The sequence below is a fragment of the Anomalospiza imberbis genome, chromosome 15 (assembly GCF_031753505.1).
Source record: "Anomalospiza imberbis isolate Cuckoo-Finch-1a 21T00152 chromosome 15, ASM3175350v1, whole genome shotgun sequence".
NCBI lineage: Eukaryota > Metazoa > Chordata > Aves > Passeriformes > Viduidae > Anomalospiza > Anomalospiza imberbis.
This window is the reverse complement of record NC_089695.1, coordinates 16,925,028-16,946,338: the sequence shown is the minus strand read 5'-3', so window position 1 is coordinate 16,946,338 and position 21,311 is coordinate 16,925,028. Positions and strand designations below refer to the sequence as shown.

General features: G+C 48.7%; 1 protein-coding gene across 1 annotated transcript in view; it reads left to right on the top strand.

Annotated features, from left to right (window-relative positions):
- Nucleotides 1-2,125: 2,125 nt before the first annotated feature.
- Nucleotides 2,126-21,311, top strand: part of UBTD2 (ubiquitin domain containing 2) — a 43,379-nt gene continuing 24,193 nt past the window's right edge. Inside the window, exon 1 of the mRNA XM_068206240.1 lies at nucleotides 2,126-2,277. Coding sequence (XP_068062341.1) covers nucleotides 2,208-2,277 — 70 coding nt within the window. The 5' untranslated portion in view covers nucleotides 2,126-2,207. The remainder of the gene's footprint in view (nucleotides 2,278-21,311) is intronic.

Here is a 21,311-nt window from a genome sequence, read left to right as displayed (position 1 = left end):
TCAGATAAAATCTGAAAAGAAAACAGCTGAGCTCTGTGGGGTTCCTTGATCTGGTTTAAATGTCTGCACAGACAAGAGTTTTTGCTTTTGTTGTAATTAGTGGGCATGTGCTCGGACTCTAATAATTGTTCTTTAGGCTTTCTCACCAGTCCTGACCTTCCCATTTGGACCCAATAAAGCAGACGAGCTCTGGGCCTTTTTGTTCTCGGATGACAAAGTGCTCAGCATTTGGCACTCAGCTTATCTCATACGTTTGGGATTTTAATTATCAACACAAGAGCTTTCCCAAAGGCTGGCTGGGCTTTGGGTATGAAGATTATGTAGAGAAATTAATGGCAGAAAAATGCCTTTCTCCATTAGTTCTTTTCACTCTGGTGCTAGAAACTCTACAAAAAGCTATGCTATTTTAATTCCAAAAATCACATTTGCAATGTCATCTTTATGGAGGAAAAGTATGCTCAGCTTGAGTTTTGTTTTGTGCTGCTCTGTGTACAAGAACATGAAGCTGCCGTGTATAGCAGAGCGTGTGGGGAACCCAGAGCACAGTCTGTTACCAGGCTTTATTTTTTGCACTGTCTGCTCCCATTTTTCAGTGTTCTGACTTATTGCTGATTATTCCAAGGCGCTCCAGTGTATCTGATAGTGTAGGAACTGGAACTCTCCAATCCCACGCTGAAATGGCTGCTGAAATGAGATAACCCAGCTGGGCATTAAGAGCACAAGAGCTGAACTTTTCTTCTCAGAGAACTGAAGCCTGCTTGGTCAGATTGGCCAAAAAGCACTGAGTTTGCTTGGTTTTTATTTCAAGCTGGCAGTCTGATAACACAGGGGTGGGTGGCTGGGTAGTGGGGCAGGGATTTATCTGAGTGTGGACTTTCTCTTCGTGTGCAGAGAAAAATCATGGAATCACAGAACGGTTTGGGTTGGGAGGGACCTTATGGATCCTCTGGGCAGAGACACCTTTCTCTACCGGGATGCTCAGAGCTCCATCCTTGAACACCTCGGGGATGGGGCAGAGCAGAGCGGGCCACGGGGAGCCGCAGGCTGTACAGTGAGCAGGGAATGAACGCAGGGAGCAGGGAATGAACACAGCCCGGCACCCACGGCCACGGGACCCGCCCGGGCGGGGGGCGCGGGGCTGGACCCGCATCCCGGTGCCGGTGCTGGGCTGGTCCCAGTGGCGGTGTCGGGGCAGTCCCGATGTCGGTCCCGATGTCGGGACGGTCCCGATCCTGGTGCCAGTGTCAGTGTTGGTGCCGGTGCCGGGGCGGTCCCACAAGCCAGAGCCGGTCCCGGTGCCGGTATCGGTGCCGGGACGGTCTCGCGGGCCGCAGGCGGTCCCACGGTCGGTGCCGGGGCGGTCCTGGTGTCGCGTCGATGTCGGGGCGGTCCCAGTCCCGGTGCTGGTCCCTGGGACAGTATTGGGGCGGTACCGCGGGCCAGAGGCGGTGCCGGTGTCGGTGCGGTCCCGCAGGCGGTGTCGGTGCGGTGCCGGTGCCCTTGCGGTGCTGGTGCGGTGCCGGGGCGGTCCCACGGGCCGAAGGCGGTGTCGGTGCCGGTGTCAGTGCCGGTGTCGATGCCGGTCTCAATGCCGGTGTCGGTCCCATGCCGGTGGCGGTGCCGTGCCGGTGCCTATCTCGGTCCTATGCCGGTGCCGGGCGGTCCCGCGGGCGGGGCCGGTCTCGGTCCCATGCCGGTGCCGGGGCGGTCCCAGTCCCGGTGCGGTCTCGGTGCCGGTGTTGATGGCGGTCTCGGTCCCACGCCGGTGCCGGTCTCGGTGCCGGTCTCGGTCCCATGCCGGTGCTGGGGCGGTGCCAGTCTCGGTGCGGTCTCGGTCCCATGCCGGTGCCGGTCCCACGCCGGTGCCGGTCCCACGCCGGTGTCGGTCCCACGCCGGTGTCGGTCCCACGCCGGTGCCGGGCGGTCCCGTGCCGGTGCCGGTCTCGGTCTCATGCCGGTGCCGGGGCGGTCCCAGTCCCGGTGCGGTCTCGGTCCCACGCCGGTGCCGGTCCCACGCCGGTGTCGGCCCCACGCCGGTGCCGGGCGGTCCCGCGGGCGGGGCCGGGGCCGGGCGCAGGCCGCGCCCCGGGGGCGGCGTTGCGGAGCGGGGAGGCGGCTCCGGAGCCATCGCGCCTGCCCGGCCGGCGGCGGAGCTCGGTGCAGGGGAGGGGGGCGGGGGGCGGCTCGGCGGCGGGTCTGCGGGCCCCATGGGCGGGTGTGTGGGCTCCCACCACGACTCCTCGGGCAGCCTCAACGAGAACTCGGACGGCACCGGAGGTGAGCGCCGGCGCCGGGCCGGGGGGCCCGCGGGGGGACCCCGGGGCGGGCGCTGCGGGCCGGGGCCTGCGGCGGGCGGGGGAGCCGCGTCCGGCCGCCGGCCCGGATCATCCCCCGCACCGTGCCCCGGCTTGTGCCCCGGATTCTGCCCGAGTTTGCCGGGGCGGCGGGGCCGGGCGGCGCTCGGCGGGCGCTGCCCCCGGGCACGGCCCCCGCCCCGCTCCGCGGCCCCGCCGGGGCTGTGCCGGGAGCTCCGCCGGCGGCTCCGTGGCCGGGCGATGCCGGGCAGCGGTGTCGGGGCTGCCTCGCTGGGCACTGCCGGGGGGCGCAGGGACGCGCGGCCCCTGCTGAAATAAAGCCAGGCTGGGGAAAGGGCCTGCCCGGCGCTCCCGAAGTTTGTTTTCCTCGGGCTCCGCTCCTTGTGGTGTGCGGAAGATGATTCCTGAGCTCGCTCGGGTCCTGGCGGTGCTGCGGGGCCGGGGTTTGTTTTTCAGCCGGGAGAGGTGCTTGGCTCCAGCCTCAGCCGCCCGAGAGACGGGAGCGATTCGCTGGAGATGCTGGTTGGAGCGGCGTGGTCTCTGGCGCTCTGTGCAAGTGCACCCCGACCTGGGCAGCAAAGCCAGCGTGCAAACGCTGCTGCAGTGTCAGCAGCCTTTCACCGGCGTCTTTTTCTCCAGCTGAAAGCCTGAATGATTGCTTTTTCTATGCTCTCAGGTTTGCGGACCCCTGATGTTCTCCAGCTGAGCTGTGTATGTTTTATAGTCATTTAAAGTCAGCCTGCCAACAGGACACTTGACTTACAAGTAGTCCTCACGCATGCAGGGTCCACAGATTTCAGAAGGAGAATTGCTGATCTGGGTTTGTTTTCCCCTGTGCCTCACAGAATGTTATTTATCAGTCTGGTTTTGTTTCGGATGTCCCAACTGATGGGTGTTCTTTCCATCAGCGACTTTGCTGTCATTCCATAATGTAAAAATATGCAACACTTGGAGTTGTATCTGAACCAAACATCTGCTGGTTAATGCCAGATACAGAGTTCATGGAAATACCAGAATTCCAGCTGCTAAGAACTATGTGGGATTTCACAGAATCCCAGAATAGCTGGGGTTGGGAGTGACCTCTGGAGATCATCCAGACCAACCCCCCTACTAAGGCAGGGTCATCCAGAGCAAGTGACGCAGGGACACATCCAGGTGGGTTTGGAATGTCTCTGGAGAAGGAGACTCCACAACCTCCTGTGGATTTAATCACATCAGTGTCATTAAAAGGAATTTTATAGCTTTGAGTAGTATGAGTCTTCCTTACTCTAGTAGTAAAAAGGGAAGAAGTGGATTACCTAAAATGCATCTGTACTAAGCAGATTTACCAACCAGTAAAAACCTGCAGGAGTGCTGAGCAGAATGGACCAGTCAAAGGAAAAGAACAGCAGGAATCATGACACATCCCAAAGTCTTGACCAAAAAATAGCGTTTAAAGCTCCACTGGTGCTTGTCCTGAGATGTGCTTTGGTGTTATGAGGTGAGATCATGTCACAGAAATAGGCTTGGTTTAATTTCCTTGCTCTCTTATCTCACCTGTGATATCGAGTGAATGAGATAGGAGAAGAACATGATCAGGCTTTGGGGGATATTGTAAAACAGATTCCACGCCCCAGAGCAGCATGTGAGGTGGGCAGGCTCCATCCAGGCTTTCTGTGTCCCTGCCTGGTGCTCCCAGGGCATGGCATGGCACTCTGCTGCTCTGGGGTTAAATAACCCATTGTGCCTGGTGCATTACAACAGCAGCTGGGCTTTCAAGATGTAAGAGATGTGAAATTCGTGTCAGCTGGCTCGTGTTGATTCATGCTCTCAGGGTAATGTTCCTTAAGGTTGTCTCGCTGAAGTGAGAGGCGCTGAAATTTCACTTGAATTATGAGCTTCTTAGGACTGTCTTAAACAATCAGCGCCAGTGTGCAATAGCCTGTTTTGTAATGCTACAGATCTGTTCCTGCCTCTCCACAAGGAGGAAAGGGGGGGTAGGTTAAGCTGCAAGAAGCTCTGAGTATCTCCCCTAAACGTGACTCCCCAGGCGTCAAAGTCCAGCCTGCCCTGGTTCCGAGCTCTACGAGTTCTGCCAGCCTGCCCTCACCAAGCCTGAAACCTGACTTGCTCTCTCAGGGGAGCGTCTGTCTGGAGGCATCAGCCAGTGAAGCAGCTGAAGCACAAGTGAGCACGGTTTGGAGTTCAGACCTGTGCAGGGAGATGACTTTTTCCTGTTTCCCAAGTGAGGCTCATTTCCCCCAGCTCCGGGGTTGTGACCTAACCCGCTACATTCGCTTTCAGATTGCTGTCGGTGAGCAGGGCCAGAACATTTCGAAATCCTGGGAAGGTGTTTTGGAACATGATGATTCTAACTTGCCAGTGGTGGACTTGTTTTGGAGAGGCTTTGTCTTTTCCCCAGAATGGAAAAGTTTCCTGGAGAATTGCGAGCGCTTGCTTAGACAGCAGTGGCCGTGTGGATGCTGGGTGAAAGCAGAGCCAGCTCTCAAGTCTGATTCATCCCAGTTTCAATGTATTCCAGGGCAGTGGGGAGTGGCAAAATCGTGCTCAATTGTGTTATTGGAGTTGAGAGGAGGATTTGTCACATCCCTGTATTCTCCTCAGTGTTTTTGTCCACGGCCAGCACTTCCCGTTGCTCGTGTGCAGCTTGGCAGAGCTGACGGCACGTCCTGGCCACGTGTGCTTCTTTTGTCTCATTACTGTGGGCATTTTTCAAGGTCAGGATGCCTGTGTGTGTCAGGAGAGCTGGTGTCGCTCCTCAGGTGTGTCTGCATGTGTGAGATGGAGCTAATCAAAAGCCCAGCTTATTGCACAGTTCTGTTTGCAGTGACCGGAGCAGGAGGAGGCTGTTCCTCACCAAGAATTTAACAGATGCTGCTCTGCCCATCGGGCTGGAAATGAAATGGGCTTTGTAGATTGGTACCAGCTGTTTCATTAGCTCTGCTCTTTTTAGCAAGTTTTCATTTCACCAGGATGTTGTTTGGCATAGACAGGAAAAGTTCCTGTCTCGCTGCTCGATGTGTTGTAGCCCAGCAGAACCAAATTGTGGTGGGTGTCCTGGGTGGATTTATTGGGGAGTCATTAAAGGACATCATTAACTGGTTTATAGACACAGGTTTTCCCCAGTTCATCCCTTTAGCTCAGCTGTCTCCCACCTAACAGCCCAAGGCTTCAGGAGCTGAGCACTGCATCTCTTCCAGCTGTGCCCTGCCAAAGGTGACCGAGTTCCTGCGGGATGGTGAGAGCAGGGGAGAAATAACTGTTCTGCAGCCACTTCCCAGGCTCTGTGACCTCTTCACTTGTGCTTTTGGAATTGCTTTGGGCTTGGAATGAACTGCTGGAAAACTCTGCCCTCGTGCCTGCCCATCAGGTATGTTCAGTTGAGCAAAACCAGCAGAGCTGTGCCAGCTCCCATCCCCACGGGCAAGTCCTGGAGGGCTCCTCAATTTCTTTTCTCTTTCCCGAGGGGAGCAGCAAGAAGGAAAAGGAGGAACCTGTTCATTCTCTCGTGGCAAACTCTCACCCCTTTCAGAAGCTGCATATTACTTTGTCTGACGTGGTGAAGCTCAGTGAGACAGTTACTTGTGTGGAGTGAGGGAAAAGCAGGGAATACAGTGGCTGGAAGCACAAGTCATTCCACATTAAGGATTTTGGCTGCAGCTGTCTGATTGCTGCTGAGCTCTCCTTGACACGGTGCTCGCCTGCCTGCTGCAGTTCTTGTCGCCCTTCCTTGGGAGCAAAGATGCTGATTTTGTTTGAAATTTGTCTTCTTTCCTGCTGCCCCCATCACCCAGCAGTGAGAGCAGGGCCAAGTGGAAATAAGGCTGCCAGAATGGGAGATAATTCAAACTATCAATTCCTCCCGTGGAGTTTGATGCAGTGCTGGAGCTTCATTAACTCAGAGAAAGGCAAATATTGTGCTCCACCTCTGCTCTCAGCAACTGGACAACAGTTTCTTAAATATTTTCCTTGAGTGCTGTGCAGGGCTGCGTATCACATGGCTAATTGGGAGTCACAATAACTGCTTTCATGGTGCTTCTCTGCAAGACTGACCAGGGGAATTTGCATATTAAGCAGTGAGATTTGTTGCTCACAATTGCACTAATACAGCCGGGCTCTGCTTGGCTGGCACGGGGGGGTTAAACAAGCAGCTCATGACTGAGCACTTAAGAGCATTTGGTGCCTCCCTTTTGTACTGGAGCACACAAAGAGTCTCCCAGAGGGATTTTTCAGTGGGTTGGAGCTGTTGGGTGCAGGCTGTGATGGTTTTTCACTGCCATCTGAAAAAGGCACCTCTGGATTTCAGGTGGTTCCTGCTGGTCTGGAATACAGGGCTGGCAAAAATATTAATAAATCAGAGTTGGCTTTTGCTGTTAGGCCCTACTGTGGGGTGTTTTGTATGGTTTGTTTTAGTTTGGGTTTGTTTTTTTTTTAATGGAATAACCAAAAAAGCTTAGCATGGCTCTGAAACTTGCTCCAAATCCTTCCTGCTCCATGCCTGGGTATATTTAAAGGATGTGTAGATGGAGCACTTGGGGATGTGGTTTAGAGGTGGCAGTGATGATCCTAAAGGTCTTTTCCAACTTAAATGAGTCTGTGATTTCCACAGGAGTCATATGTGGGTTTTATCAGGGCTTTGGAATAAAAGTAGCCTTTAATAACTCTTATTTCCTGTGGGCTCTTAACCCACAGCCTCCTGGAGATTATTAGGATCTGGGAATGGGTGCTGACAACACCTGATAATTCAGTCCCGAGTGTTCATCTCCTGGCGTGTCACTCTGCTGCTGTGACACTTTCCATTTGTAAACTACGAGACTCGGTTTTGTTTTCCAGGTGATAACAAGGAGCTCTCAGAAACCGAAATAAAGTGTTATTTTTGCTGTTAATAAGGGCTGGCAAACGAAGCTGTTTGGTTTCCTTTTTGGCTGGTTCCTCCATGTAATTGTTTGTTTGGCTTCTAGATGAAGTGATTTATTTTAATTTCTCTGTTTGGGATTGCAGTGTTGAAAACGACAACATCCTCCTTCACTGAATGTTAAATACAATAAATTGAACAGTCATTGTGCTTTGGAGACTTTTGATAAATGGAAAATATTATTAGTTGCCAGTTTGAATAAACTCCACAAAGCAGCCATCCACTCTCATTGCAGCAAGTAACATGATAGCTATTATTTTTCATGTGAATGTTGAATAATATAATTTATGAGTCACAAATTACAATACAGTTGAAGCCTGAAATACAGATTTGCCTTGTGGTTAAGTTGCAAATTCCTGTGAGGCTTCTTGTAGGTACAAGGAAGGGTCAAGTTGGCCTGAATTGCTTTGGTTACCTCTAAAAAAGAAAGAATATAAAGTTCATGAGCAAGTGACGGTGATTGAGAAGGGAATATAACTCCTCCTTGTAATTTAGAGTGTGATGTAACAATCACCTTCATCCTCTTTTCTAGACAGACACTGTGTATAAATGTCTGATACATTTTTAAACAAACTCTTTTCAGTTTGCCACCTTTGCTTTCACTGCCTTTAAGTTCAGCCTTCTTTGCTGCAGGTATTTCAGTTGGGTTTTATCTCTTAATCCTTTTTTTTTTTTTTAATTTTGTGGGGTTATTTTCCCAAATCATTTATGGCTCCTACAGAAAAGTGTAGGTTTTTTTTTTGGGGGGGGGGGGGAAGTTCTGTCCCCCAGCAGCCAGGATGGAGCAGGGAAGTGTCCATGGAGCATCCCCTGAGTATGGAGTGTCCAACCAGGGAGGGTCCTTTGCTTCCCCTTCGCCTTCCCTACGTACAGGTGCTTTGGGTGGAGCCTGGGGAGGTTTGTGGGGTTTGCTGGAAGCTCTGGAGGACTCTTCCTCCTTTTGCAAGGCTCATTAGGAGAGTGCTGAGGTTCACGCACCCAAAAGCAGGAGGGAAGGGCTGTTCTCTGGAGGAATAAAACAGCTGGAATCAGCAGCCTGGTTCCTGACTCTGGAGTAAAACACTTTTCTTGCACTCTGAGGTTTTCTGTTACGGTTTCACCTGCTGCTTCTGCGTTGTCTGGAAATTTAAGAGTTGACAAAACAGAAATGTTCCACTACTTAGGAAGTAAATGATCTGTCAGTTTTGTTAGGGAATTTTTTTGTTTGTTTGTTTTCTTGTTTTTTAAGAAAACAAAAAGGTTTCCCCTGACGTGGGGATTGTGTTTGCAGCGTAATTCAGCGTTTCAGGCTGAGTTATCCATAGCAGAAGAGGTGATGGATCCAAAGCATCCTGCAGGGCTGCATCCCAAAGCTGCTGGTGGCACTGGGTGTGGGAAACACCTCCAGCACAGGATGTCAGCTGGTACTGCACTCTTTGACCTGTGTGCAGGGAAAATGTCTCTTGTGCTTTATTTACGGTTCAGCTGGAACCTGAATTTTGCATTTGCTGCCTTGTGCTGGCCCTGGCACACTCAGATTTAATGCAAGTGAGATGGACACAAGATGGGCCACAGCAAAGTGCAGGAAGTGCTTTTGCTCTGTTCCCCATTTTAGGAGTAAATTAAAAACTGTCCCAAATGCTGAATGAGGCTGAAGTTTCTTAGACTACCTTAAATATTTAAAATGCCATCAGTCTCATCCTGAGGCTTCCCAGCTCTGGGAAATGCAAGGGCACTGCAGGTTCTGCAGGTAATAAGTGCAGGAGCAATGATTGGATGCTATCAATTTGCAGGAGCTGCTCCACATCCACTTGACCTCTCAGGCCTGATGGACAACATTTGGCAATTGTCCTTCCCAAAGCAGAAATGCTGCTGGGCTCGTGGATTAGAGCAGTTTTAGCAGCTCCTCCCTTCAGCCTTTTCTCGGTGGCCTTTTCCCTGCCCATCTCCCCCTCTCCTCAGTGAGTAGGATTTAAAAAGGAAAATTCAAAGCCCTGCTTGAAAGCTATTTGTGGGAGGAGATGGGCACAGCTCTGAAGCACTGATTTTTCTTTTTTTTTTCTTTTTCTTTTTTTTTTTTTTTTTTTTTGCTTCTGGAGAGTCTCAGATGTGCTGGAGGATTTTATATGTGTCTGTCTATCTGTGTGTGTATAAAGACATCCTTGTGCTGCAGATGAGGTGGAAGGGAGGGGATTTGGGGAGTTTCTGCATGATCTGTCATGTGGTTTTCCCCCACATTCTCAACCATGAAAGCAGAGGCACTTCACAAATGCTGGTGAAAAATGCTTCAGTAGTTTGCAGCAAGAACAGGTAGTGCCCAAGGGGAAAGGATTAGAGGCTGAAATGGGAAAATGTGTCACACAGAGCATGGCAGCTCTGCACATGTTTAACAGGGAAAGTTTACTCTTAAAACATATATATTCAGTCCAGCATTACCACCACTTTTCTATAAATAAATTACTTTTCATCCCCTGAAATGATAAACACTTTAAAGCTCGTAACAGCTTCCAGTTTATAATAATGTATAATAAATGTAGCAACTATAAATAATTCTCTTAGTTCAGACAACAGATTCTGGAGGGAGGCATTTTTCACCTTTTCCCAGAGGAGCTGTGTGCTCTTTGAGAGCACTCCCAGGGCCCGAAATGGCATCGGAAGCAGAGCACAGCACTTTGGGATTGGAAGCTTGTTACCTTGCTATTTTTAAAATCCAGTCATGAAGCTCCATCTCTGCTCCCATGCTGTGATGAAGGGCACTGTGGATTCAGCAGAAGAATCTCTGCGTGGCATTTACTTTGTTGCTTTATTTCCCTGCCACAGAACTCTCATCTCCTGTGATTTCCTGCCTGTGTGGGTAAATACAGACTCTTTGTAAAAGAGCACCTACAGAATAGCAGAGGGTTCCTGCAGCTGCCAAATGCCATTTTCTCCTCTCTGCCAATTGTTTTTTTGGCCCCACGCTGCTGTGGGAGCACCTGAGCCTGCAGCAGAGCATCAGCAAGCACAGGATAATGGCTGGCTGGAGAATTTAAGGAAGAATTGTTAATTCCCATGCACTGGCTGCACAAAGCATTTCCTGGAAAAGCTGTCACCAAGCCCTGTCTGTGTCACACGTGCTGGATTCGTGCCTTCAGAGTGGATTTGGGTGTGTTTTTCTCCCTCTCAGGTGCACACAGAAGCTGGGTATGTCAAAAGAGTGCCTTTAATGCAGAATATTGAGCTTAGGAATGCTCCTGAGCCATTGCACTGCATCCCTGTCCCTCAGAGGGGACGTGCCCCGAGTGGGAAGGGGACACCCAAATCTTGGGACATGCAAATGTATTTTAGATGTTTTTTTTTAGTGCAGGTACAAATCCCATTCCTACCTAGCATGGCTGTGGCTGCTCCCAGCTTGTTACCCCTCCCCAGGGTGAGAAGACACAGGAAGGAGCAGTTGGGAAGTTTTTTGGGAAGCACGATGGTCACCCAAAGGCTGGATGCAGTTTCCCTGGCTGGATGAATTCCCAGGTGGGATAAATTTGATGGCAGTGATGCCTTGTGGAGGCTGAGCTAGAGCAGAGGCTGGGCAGAGCTAAAGAATAAAGCAGGGATTTATTAAAAGGATCTCCTCCATGGATCCACCTTGGGCAGCACAAGAGCCCAGCCAGGGCTGCACCCAAGATGAACCAAAATGGCACAAAATGAACCCAAGGTGAACCAAAATGGCACAAAATGAACCCAAGGTGAACCAAAATGGCACAAAATGAACCCAAGATGAACCAAAATGGCACAAAATGAACCCAAGATGAACCAAAATGGTACCAAAAATGAACCCAAGATGAACCAAAATGGCACAAAATGAACCCAAGATGATTCAAAATGGCACAAAATGAACCCAAGATGAACCAGAATGGCACAAAATGAACCCAAGATGAACCAAAATGGTCCCAAAATGCACGACCGCTCCCGGGGGCTCTCACTGTGATCAGTTCTGCTCCATTGGCACATTGGAGTTCATTGTCCCATTCCAGCTCCAGCCCATGCAGTCCCATCCTGCTTGTTTTCCTCTCTCCAGCCCACGTTGTTTGTGCTCTTGGGCCTGAGGTTTGGATCATTTGTCCTTGGTCCCCAGCTGGAGAAGGAATTGTTTTGTCTCCCTGCTCTGTGCAGAGAGCTCACCATCCCTTCATATGAAGCCCAGACCTGCACACTAAAGCAGCACAGAATCTGCTGCTGATGCCTCAGGTTTTAGCTTTTATATTTTTCAGAGTCAAACATGTTCAGCTGAGCACTCCAGTGCTTCCCACTTCCAAGGAGCAGCATTCCCAGATTTGCCAGTGCCCCCATGGCTGAGGATGAGCCAAAATCTCCCTTTCCCTGGGCATTTCCATCCTCCCAGTGTCTGAAATGACCAAACTTGCTCTGGAAACAGGTGGGAAAGCACAGCTCCCAGCTGAGGGGGAGCACTGGGAGGGCTGAAGAAGAGGAAAGCTGTCACAGAGCTATTTAAACTTTGTTTTTTTGAAGAGTTAGATTTCACTCGTGAGATGCATGTTGATGACTTGGCTCGGTGAAACACGTAGCAGACTGATTTTTTTTTTTTGTGTGATTTATTTTTTTTGCTCTGTGCCCACATAAGTTCGTTAGAAGCACATGGGTTCCTATAAATACAAGTGCTTTTAGAACAAAAATACCTTCTGTGAAGTGCTGATCAATATTGGATATTATCCTGAGACAGGTTTAAATGCTCATTTGAGATGAGTTCTCACTCTTTTGTGTGTTTTTCACATCCATAGATCTCCATTGTGTGTTTATCCAGATCTAAAAGTAGTTTTGGTGCCAAAAAAAGCTCGAATTTCAACAGAAAACCACATGATTATTGCTTGACTGAAGTCACACACTTCCAGTCACCCACAGATTGGATGGCCCCACATGGATATTGCAGCAAAAATCCCATTTTTTGCTGCCTTCGTGCATCCCAACAAATCACATTCCTCATGTGTATCCAGGGCTCTCCTTTTAATACAGCACTAAAATAGCTCCAAAAATACTACAGGCACAGATTTGGCTTTATCTGAAACTCCTGCAAAATAGAGCAGGGAATACAAGATTTTAGTCTGGCAGCTGGGAGGAAAAAAGGAGCAGCAGCATTGTCAGATTGTTGTGGTTTGGTGTTACAAGGCAGTACCAGAATAAAAATCCTTTAGTTGTAAATAAGCTTTTAGTTCCTGAGCTCTGCCTCGGAATGGAGACTTCCTAATCGAGTGTAGACAGAGATTATTTTCTGTAAACCTCTACAAACACTTGGACTGTGTTTGGGGGTTTTATTCTCCTAAATAACACAAACTTTAGAAAACATTCCAGGTTCCTCTCCGTTGTTAGAGGTGAATCTCAAGGGCTGTGTGTGCTCTGGCTCCCTGGGAAGTTCTGTGCCCTTTCTAATTCTCCTAAATATTGGTGTTGTAGGAATTGGGTTTAAGTTGAGGAGGAGAAGTTGTGGATTTTGGTTAAATTATCACTCGGACAGCTTGAAAATTGACATTTTAGCTTGAAATTTGACATTTTAGCTTGAAAATTGAAATAATCTGCTGGGTTTTGGAGTGTTGGTGCTTAGCAGTGGGGAAAACACAATCACCCACTTAAACAGGAACCCAAATTTCTCTTTTTTATCTTTAACATCACAGGAATGAGTGGGCTCCAAACACTCCCCAGTCCCAGCCTTCATCCATCCCAGGATCAGTCATGATCAGTTCTCAGGGAGCAAAACTCCTCAAGAATTTTTAAGTTAAACTCATTTAAATTGATGCTTGCCACAACTTCTTCAAAATACTGCTTTGGGAAATCAGCAGGTTCCTTTATAAAATTATTTTTTCCTGCTTTATCCATCCCAAATAAAGTGTTTTATCTTAGGAATGCAACTGCAGCTCTTTCTGACTCTGATCGTGTTTTTCCTGCTGATTGGTGTGCTGCAGGACTGGGGAAGGAACCACATTAGCATTTTATCTTATTGTGCTGGGAAACTTATTAGCAAGAGTTAATCATTTGCATTGAGCTCACATTAGTTAGGAAAATATTGTAGATATTTAGGGGTGGGGAAGGAAGTGTTTTGGTTGCTGCCAGTGTCCTGCTTTAACATCTCTTGGCAGCTCTGTCCAGAGGGATGCTGAGCTGCTGATCTGATAATTGAGCCTGTTAAAAATCCATTTTATTAAGTAAAAAATCCATTTTATTAAGTATTAAGTAGTGACAATTCAGCTTAAAACAAAGTTCCGCAAAGTCCAAGAGGGCAAAGGCTTCTGTATCTCTGCTTCAGTGCTGTGTCAAACAGAATATTCTGCCTTAGAAATTCTCCCAACTGATCTAATCTTGTCTTGAAACTCTTTCCAGGTTTGCCTGCTCAAGGATTCTGTCGCTATCTGATGGCTGTGCCTGCCAAATTTCCAGGCTGAATTCATCTCCCATTGATAAAGTGCATTTCTCTCTGCTCACTGCATTCACCTTTCCTTCTTTCACATGTCTCATTTCCTTATTATGAATTAATCAGGGGATTAATTCATTAATTCATTTCGTTATTATGAATTAATATGGGGACTTTTTCCAGCTGAGGGGACTCTTGCCCTGCAATTCAAGTTTAGGGATCTGCACCATTTCTTTTCTCGTGTTTTGAAACATTCCAGCTTTTTCTGGTTTCTGTTGAAGGTTAATAAATGAGGAGCCCTTTTTCTCACAGAGCATTTTTCTATGAAGGTATTTCAGAGATTAATGTCTGTTAAAGGCAGTTGTGGTGCTAATAACGGGCCCCTGTGAACGGGGGAGCTGTGTGGATGCTGCTCAGATGGAAATATTTTTAATGCATTTTTCTCCTGCTCATCCTCAGGTCTGAAAGTGGCCCCAGTTCTGCTGCTCTGGGCTTTGAGATGCCTTTGTTCAGAGCTGTGGAATCAGCACTTCCTGGGCATGGTTTGCTCATTAGAGCACAGTAATTAGTGAATTTGTCATGGACTTGCATGCAGCCATTCTGGTGAATCCTTTCTGCTGCTGCAGTGAAATCAGCAGGTTTGGGTGTTGGATTTCCCCAACGCTTTCAGGAGCTCCTTTCCCTAAACCAAATAATCACACCTGCCCTGAGGAGCCGTGGGAGAGGTGGGCTCTTGTTTTCAGATGGCTGAAATAAGAATCTCTTTTTAATAATGCATTCTCATTGCCAGTCAAACTTCTCATCCTTAATTTGAAACTATTTTCCCTTGCAGAAAGGGGAACAGGGGTGAGAAGAGGCTCTGTCTAGTGATGGGGAGTTCTGCTTCAGCTCAGAACTTTTCTTGCAGACACTTTAAAGCCCAGCATCTTCACACACTTATTTAATCTGTTATTACATTAATTATGTCTTAAATCATGGGGAAAAGTAGGGAAAGTGCATCTGTCCTGACAAAAAGCTCTGCTCTTGCTTTGCAGTTGATGCCACAGGAGAAATAAGCTCCTTGAGCATTCTGGTGAGGACCTTTTTGGAAAAGACAAGCACAGCCCACGGCCAAGCCCTGCTTCAGCTCCTGCTGGCTATGGAACAACTGAGAGCATTGCCAGCTCCATCACTGTGCTGCCAGCTGTGAGCCTGCCCTGAGTTGTGGAGAATTAAATGCGTTTTCAATCAAATCCTGTGATCCCTGCCTTTGAAGGGAAGTTACTCAAGGGCTGCTGTGTCCGTAGGAAACACTGAGCATCGCTCAGGCCATTAATAGAGCTAAAGCCTCGTGTGCTCAGGGACTTGTGAAAGAGATCAGATTAATTTGCTAAAGGTGGAAAGGCTCTGGCTGCTTTAATCTCGCTCCATTCCAGCAATTTAAATGAAGAGGGCAGTTTCCTGTGCTTCCTCCAAGGTCCTTCCATCTCAGGAGGTGCTCTCCGTGCTTGGCATTGCTGCCAGGAGGAGGCCTTGATGAAGTTCCTAATTTGGGGGGATTTGAAATGCTGAGGGTTGGGTTCACTGGCACAGGGTGCCCAGAGCAGCTGTGGCTACCCCTGGATCCCTGGCAGTGCCCAAGGCCAGGCTGGATGTCCCCACCTGGGACAGTGGCAGTGTCCTTGCTCACGGCAGGGGGTGGCACTGGATGTCCCTCAAGGTCCCTTCCTGCCCAAACCATTCTCTGATTACATCAATAATCCTTGAGGCTCTAACAGGGCTATTTTTTCCCCCAAGAACATCCACAGGGGGATAAAAAGGCCTTGAAAGGATGGAGTTTTAAGGCTGTTTTGTTCACATGCTCCCATTTACAGGATTGGGTTGGTTTGGGGTTTTTTTTCCCCCCTGGATGTACAAGACATCCAGGTATTTATACAAGTTGCAGCAAAGGTTTGCACGTTTTTCATTTTAGCTTAGATTGCTTTCTAATTATCTGAGCAATCCACTGATATTCTTATCTGTTATTACTTGCCTCTAACTCGGGGATAAATGTGGATTTCATAACAAAATGTTTACTTGAAGGGTAGGAACTCCTTATGGCCAAGAGGTTGGTCATGTGTTCTACACTAAATTCCAGCTGTTGAGCTTTATATCCAGCATGGGTGCTGGAGTTTCCTGGGGGTGACTGTCCAGGAGAACAGAGATGAGTTGAGTTTCAAAATTGAATGTGAAATATTAACTTTACTATGAAAAACTACCCTGGAAAATAGGACTGAATAAAGCAGCAAGTATCGTTCTGAGAAATCCAATTTCTTAGTGAAATCTTTAAATGTTTATGTGACTTTCACTTTCACTTTTCTTTAAACCAAACAATCACCATTCAGTTTTCCTCAGGCACCTGAGGAACATAATATGGAAGGGTAAAATTAAATCATTAAGGTAATGTATGTTTGGGATGTGAGTCAGGTAAGATTCCTATTTTCAGCTTACACTGAGCTCTTAATTAACTGATGAGCTTAAGCAGCTGAGATACAGTAATAGTGCATTTAGTTAATTGGCTCATGTGAAACTTTATCCCTGCCAATAACTGTGACACTGGAATAAATTCAAGACATGGTGTTAGATCCTTTAACTAAGCTAATTTAATCATTGGTCATTGTAAAAACAGCCACCAACTTGGAGGCTTTTTTTTGGTCGTTCCCTCCTGGAATTTGTGACTGCTGTGCTGGCAGCAGTGACATGGCAAGCATGGCATGTTCAGCCAAAAAATCCTTGGGAACATGGAGTTGGCCATCTGTCCTGAGCATGATACCTTGAATTTCCCAGATTTCAGGGTTTGCTGGAAGGGTTTAATGCAGCAAAGCCAAATGAAGGCTGTGCTGAGATGGGGTCTGAACACTCTGCTGGCTCCTGAGCAGTTTTACCTGAGGGAAAAACCTGAGAAAGATGGAGAGGGAATTCTGCAAGAGCCTGGAGTGACAGGACAAGGGGAACGGGTTCACACTGACAGAGATGGATAGTGGGGAGGAATTCTTCCCTGGGAGGTGGGGAGGCCCTGGAATGGGTTTCCCAGAGAAGCTGTGACTGCCCCATCCCTGGGAATGCCCAGCTGGGGCTTGGAGCAGTCTGGGATGGTGGAAACTGTCCTTGCCCATGGCAAAGGCTGGGACTGGATGAGTTTAAGGTCCCTTCAAACCCAAACCATGCAATGACTTTATGAACTCTGGGTTTACTTCAGTAAAAGAAATTCCCTGGTGGCATCATCCAGAAGGTCTCCCGAAGGTTCAGCCCCACATTTAAACACCCTCTGCAGGAGGGCCTGCTGAGCAGGGTGTCCTGGGTGCTTTCCGCATCGTCCCACCTCATCAGGGTTTGAAGAAACCATCAGCCAAACTTTTTTTTTTGTCATTCTGGCAGGGTGAAAGATAAGGCTGCCTTTGATTATTCCCCCCCCCCCCCCCCCCTGAAAATTTTGCTGATGTTGGAAGCGCTCGTGGTGTGTTAAACCCAGCAGATGGTCCTGTGTCACTTGCCCAGCTCAGAATTCCTGGTGGCCTCGTGTGGCCGGGCTGTGGCTGCGTGACAGCGGCCAGCGCTGGCCACACTGCTCCCTGGCTCAGCCAGGAGAAAAGCCAGGCTTTGGTTTAAACCCTGCTGAGCCAAACCCCTTGGCCTTGCTCAAAGCACGCAGAACTCGGCTGTCAGTGTGTGGGGATGCACTTGGCACTGGGAGATTTTTGGTGCTGCTCCTTTTCCTTTTTGGTGGCCAAGGAAGGTCTGGAGGTGGCACTCAGGGCTCTGGGCTGGTGACAAGGTGATCACTGGGCACAGCTTGGACTCGGTGGTCTTGGAGGGCTTTTCCAGCCTCAGTGGTTCTGTGGTGTCAGCCCCCAGTGAACTTTAAATCACTTTTTTAGCAGTATTGCAGCTGCTTGTTGTGCAGAGGTCAGAGGGAGGGCAGTCTCAAGGAGGAAGGGGATTTGTGAGCCTGAGCTGTCCATTTGCAGCTGGAACTGGACGTTTCCTGGTGTTAAATCCATGCTGCCCGTGAGCCTGGAGCAGTGGGCAGTGCCCTGCCCCAGCAGTGCAGCAGCACAGGTTGTCCACTCAGGAATTTGCACTTTTATCTGATGTGTCTAAAGTTTCCCTGTGAAGCCAAGAGACACAAAAGGCTTTTAGTGCTTTAAAAGTGAAGTTGCTGAGTTGCATTCTTCCTCATGCTGAGATACACAAAGCTCTGGGGTGGGGTTTTTTTGGGGTTTTTTTTTGCAGATAAGCTCTGTGCAGCTTCCCAGTGCATTCCCAGAGCTCTCCCTGCTCTGTGCTGCTCTTGTTTTGGGTGTGGGGCTGCCCTGGTGCCAAGCTCAGCTGCAATTGAGTTGGAGTTTAAGCCACACGCTGCAGAAGTCACAACAAACGTGTGCTCAGCGCAGCCTGTCTCAGACAGAATATTTTTCATGTTGCTGACAGCTTCCTTAATGGTTCTTGTCACAGCTTTTAAAAAAGGTAGCCCAGTTGTGCCCTGTAGATGGTGCAGATTGAAGCTCTTGGTGCTTGCACACTGTGAGCTGGGGATGGGCAAATCGTTATCCTCTGCTGTATCCAGCTGAAAACATTCATCTGCCAGAGATAGGAGCAGTTTAAATTCCAGTGTAAACAGTGCTGACAGGTAATTGTGTTGATAATGTCTGTCCCCTGGAGCTGTTTCACCTCAGTGAACTTCCCTGGCAGGCTGGGGCTGACACTGAGCCGGCTTTTACAGCTCCTGCTTTTGGACCTGAGTTCAGGCAAGCTGAGTTTGGGGCTCCAGGGCTCCTGTGCTGGGAAAGAACAGAGACAGATGGGCATCCCTGGCCTGTGCCCTGCCTGGCAGCCTTCCTTCCTCATCCCTGCTCACCGAGGCACTGAGGATGTGACTCCACAAAGCTGTTCCCTCCCTGAGACGTTTTTCTCTGTCCAGAGGAGCTCTTGTATCATGAGCTGAATGAAGACGATTGAGAATCCTCTGCTGGTGCCTCCAGCAGCAGGCTGGGTGGGCAGGCAGGACTCGGGAGTACCCGCAGAGCTTTTGGAAATAATAATCTTGGAAACAAAGGATGGTTTGGGTTGGAAGAGACCTTAAAAATCATCTTGTTCAGGGCCGGGACACCTTCCACTGTCCCAGGCTGCTCCAAGCCCATCCTTGGAAACTTCCAGGGATCCAGGGACAGGCACAGCTTCTGTGGGCACCCCATGCCCAGCACCCTGACAGGAAAACATTTATTGCCAATATCCAGTCTAAATTCCCCCTTGCCAGCTGGCCCTGCACCCTCAGGTGGGACAAAATGCACTGACCTGGTCTCAGTTCTGCTCAGGACATCCCAGGGCTGTGGTGATCTGAGCAGATCCTGCCTGTGCTGGGATGAGCTGGGATCTCTGGAATACCACTGAGGGAGCACACTTCCAAAGCTGCAGCTTTTATTTCTTGCTGCAACACTGCTGCCTCCTTTGAGGGGCGATGAGTGATGAGCTGCCCAGAAATCTCCTGATTTCTTCTGCAGTTTCTGCTGAAAATGATGGGAGAAATGGAAAGTACAGTGGGGTAGCTGGTAATTGGAGTCAGTTTTTCTCTTTGTGCAGCTCATTCATACACCCCCATCCTCTCATGTTCTATCTCCCATGCTGAGAAGCCTCTGGATTGACTCGGGGAAGGTTTAATGTGCAGACAGAGGCAGGGATAAGTTGTCCAGAGCTGCCTGGAATTACCAGAGGAACTTGCATTTTACTCCCTGCAGCCTCTTCTGGGCAATTTCTGGTGTTGAGTAAGAATTGAGGAGAAGCAGGGGAGGATTCCCTGCCCAGCACCGTGTGCCAGGCTGGCAGCACTGGGTGGCACCATGATTGATTGTCCCCCTTGTCCCCAGAGGCACCACATCCATCATTTAGCACCAGCACATGGTGTCTGGCACCAGCACCAGCCTGGCTTTAATGCTGCTTCTTCCCCTCTCCATCTGATATTTTTTTTTGTTTGTTTGTTTATTTTCACCCTTTCTTCACCTCCTTTCAGGTGGGAGAAAGGGGAAATTGCTCAGGGATTGCCTGGGGGGTTTATTTCCTGTGTGCAGATGTGTCTCTGCTGGGTTTGCCTCTCTGAAAAGCTTCACAGTTTGTTATTTGGCTCAAAATTAATACCTTTGCCTGCACTTTTATAATATTGCTTTGAGTCTGCAGCCTGGTGTTTTAGTACACAACTATTTCAAGATATAACCTGAATTTCTACCAGGGAAGTAGTGTTCGTTTTACCCTCATAAAAAACCATAAAACTTGGCTTTGTTTCAAGCATTATCTTTCTGTCTATCTGTATTTATTTGGAAAGTTCACGAAGGCTCCCTAGAAATGTTAATTCATTTCCTTGTTAGGAAGGCCTAATTGTCCTCATAATTCACTTTTAAGCGTTTGCCACTATCCAGTGCCACTTGTGTTCCAAAATCCTCTTCTTGCCTTGGAAAAATGTAACCACCTTAAGAAGAAAATTGCTGAAAATCAGCAGTAAACAGATAAAATTCTGCCATTTTCCTGTTGTTGGGTACGCCTGTGCTATTTAATGTAATTTAAATTGTGTAAGCCTGTGTTGCTTAATGTAATTCAAATTGTCTGCTGCTTAAATGCAATGAATTTTCCCTTTCTCCCTCCCTGTTTTCCCTGGGTTTTTTGCACTTTTCCTTTGTCCTGGCTCTTCCAAGCACTGTTGTAATTCAGGATTACACTGGAGAACGACGCAAAGAAAATGTTTAGGATGAACTGTGTGATATTGATACCAAATTACAAGGTACCTCATGAGGAAATTGGAGCAAAATGCATTTCAAATGGGACTCATTTGATTAAGTAGAGAAGTGCTTGGTGATTGTGGGGAGGGGAGCCCTTGGGACTGTTACTAACAGAAACTTTCTGGGTAGCAAACCATTATTTGCATTTCATTTCTGTTAGAAAAATACTTTGTTAGCAGCTGAGCCTCAGCAGGGAAGCAGCCTGGTAAAGAAAAGAGTTTTGATCATTGGTTCAATTTGTAAAACATTTCCTCAGCTCCTCCTGGCTGCCTTCAGGTCATTGCTGGCTCTCCCTGGGTGGACTCCCCTCTCCTGCTGGAGCTGGGGGTGTTTGCAGCCCCAATCCAGCCTGGGTGTTCTCCTCCCTGGCCTCTGCAGCTCTGGGGCTGTGCTGTTCCCTCCAGAGCTCATCATTTCATGGACAGCCCTCAAATCCCACCTCTTCCACCCACAGCAGCTCCGGAACGTGCCATTCCCATTCAGAGAGACTTGTGGTGATCTTTTATCCTTCTCTTGGGCATTCCTGCTCCTTTCCTCACAGGTCACTCCAAACCTTTTTCATCTCTCACCCCTTAAGCAGTTGGCTTCATCTCTTGGATATTTTCTTAATCAAGTCAAAGAAAAAAAAAAAAAAAGAAAATATTACCATATCTTTCCAGATTCTCCCATTGCAACATTTCACCATTTTGATCTTGGAATATTTGCCTGTGCCTGCTCTTAACACGTGTTCCACTGATGAGCTGTCCCTCCGTGGTGCTTTCTGGTTGTGTGTCCATCTTCCCACAGATCTGCAGGGGTTGGGAAGCACAGCCAGGCCCTGTTCTTGGAACTCCAGCTGCTGATGAACCCAGGGAGATCAACAGCCTCAAGTGGAGCATGTCCAGCTCAGGTGGCTCCTCCTGGGTTTTCCATGCCCTGGG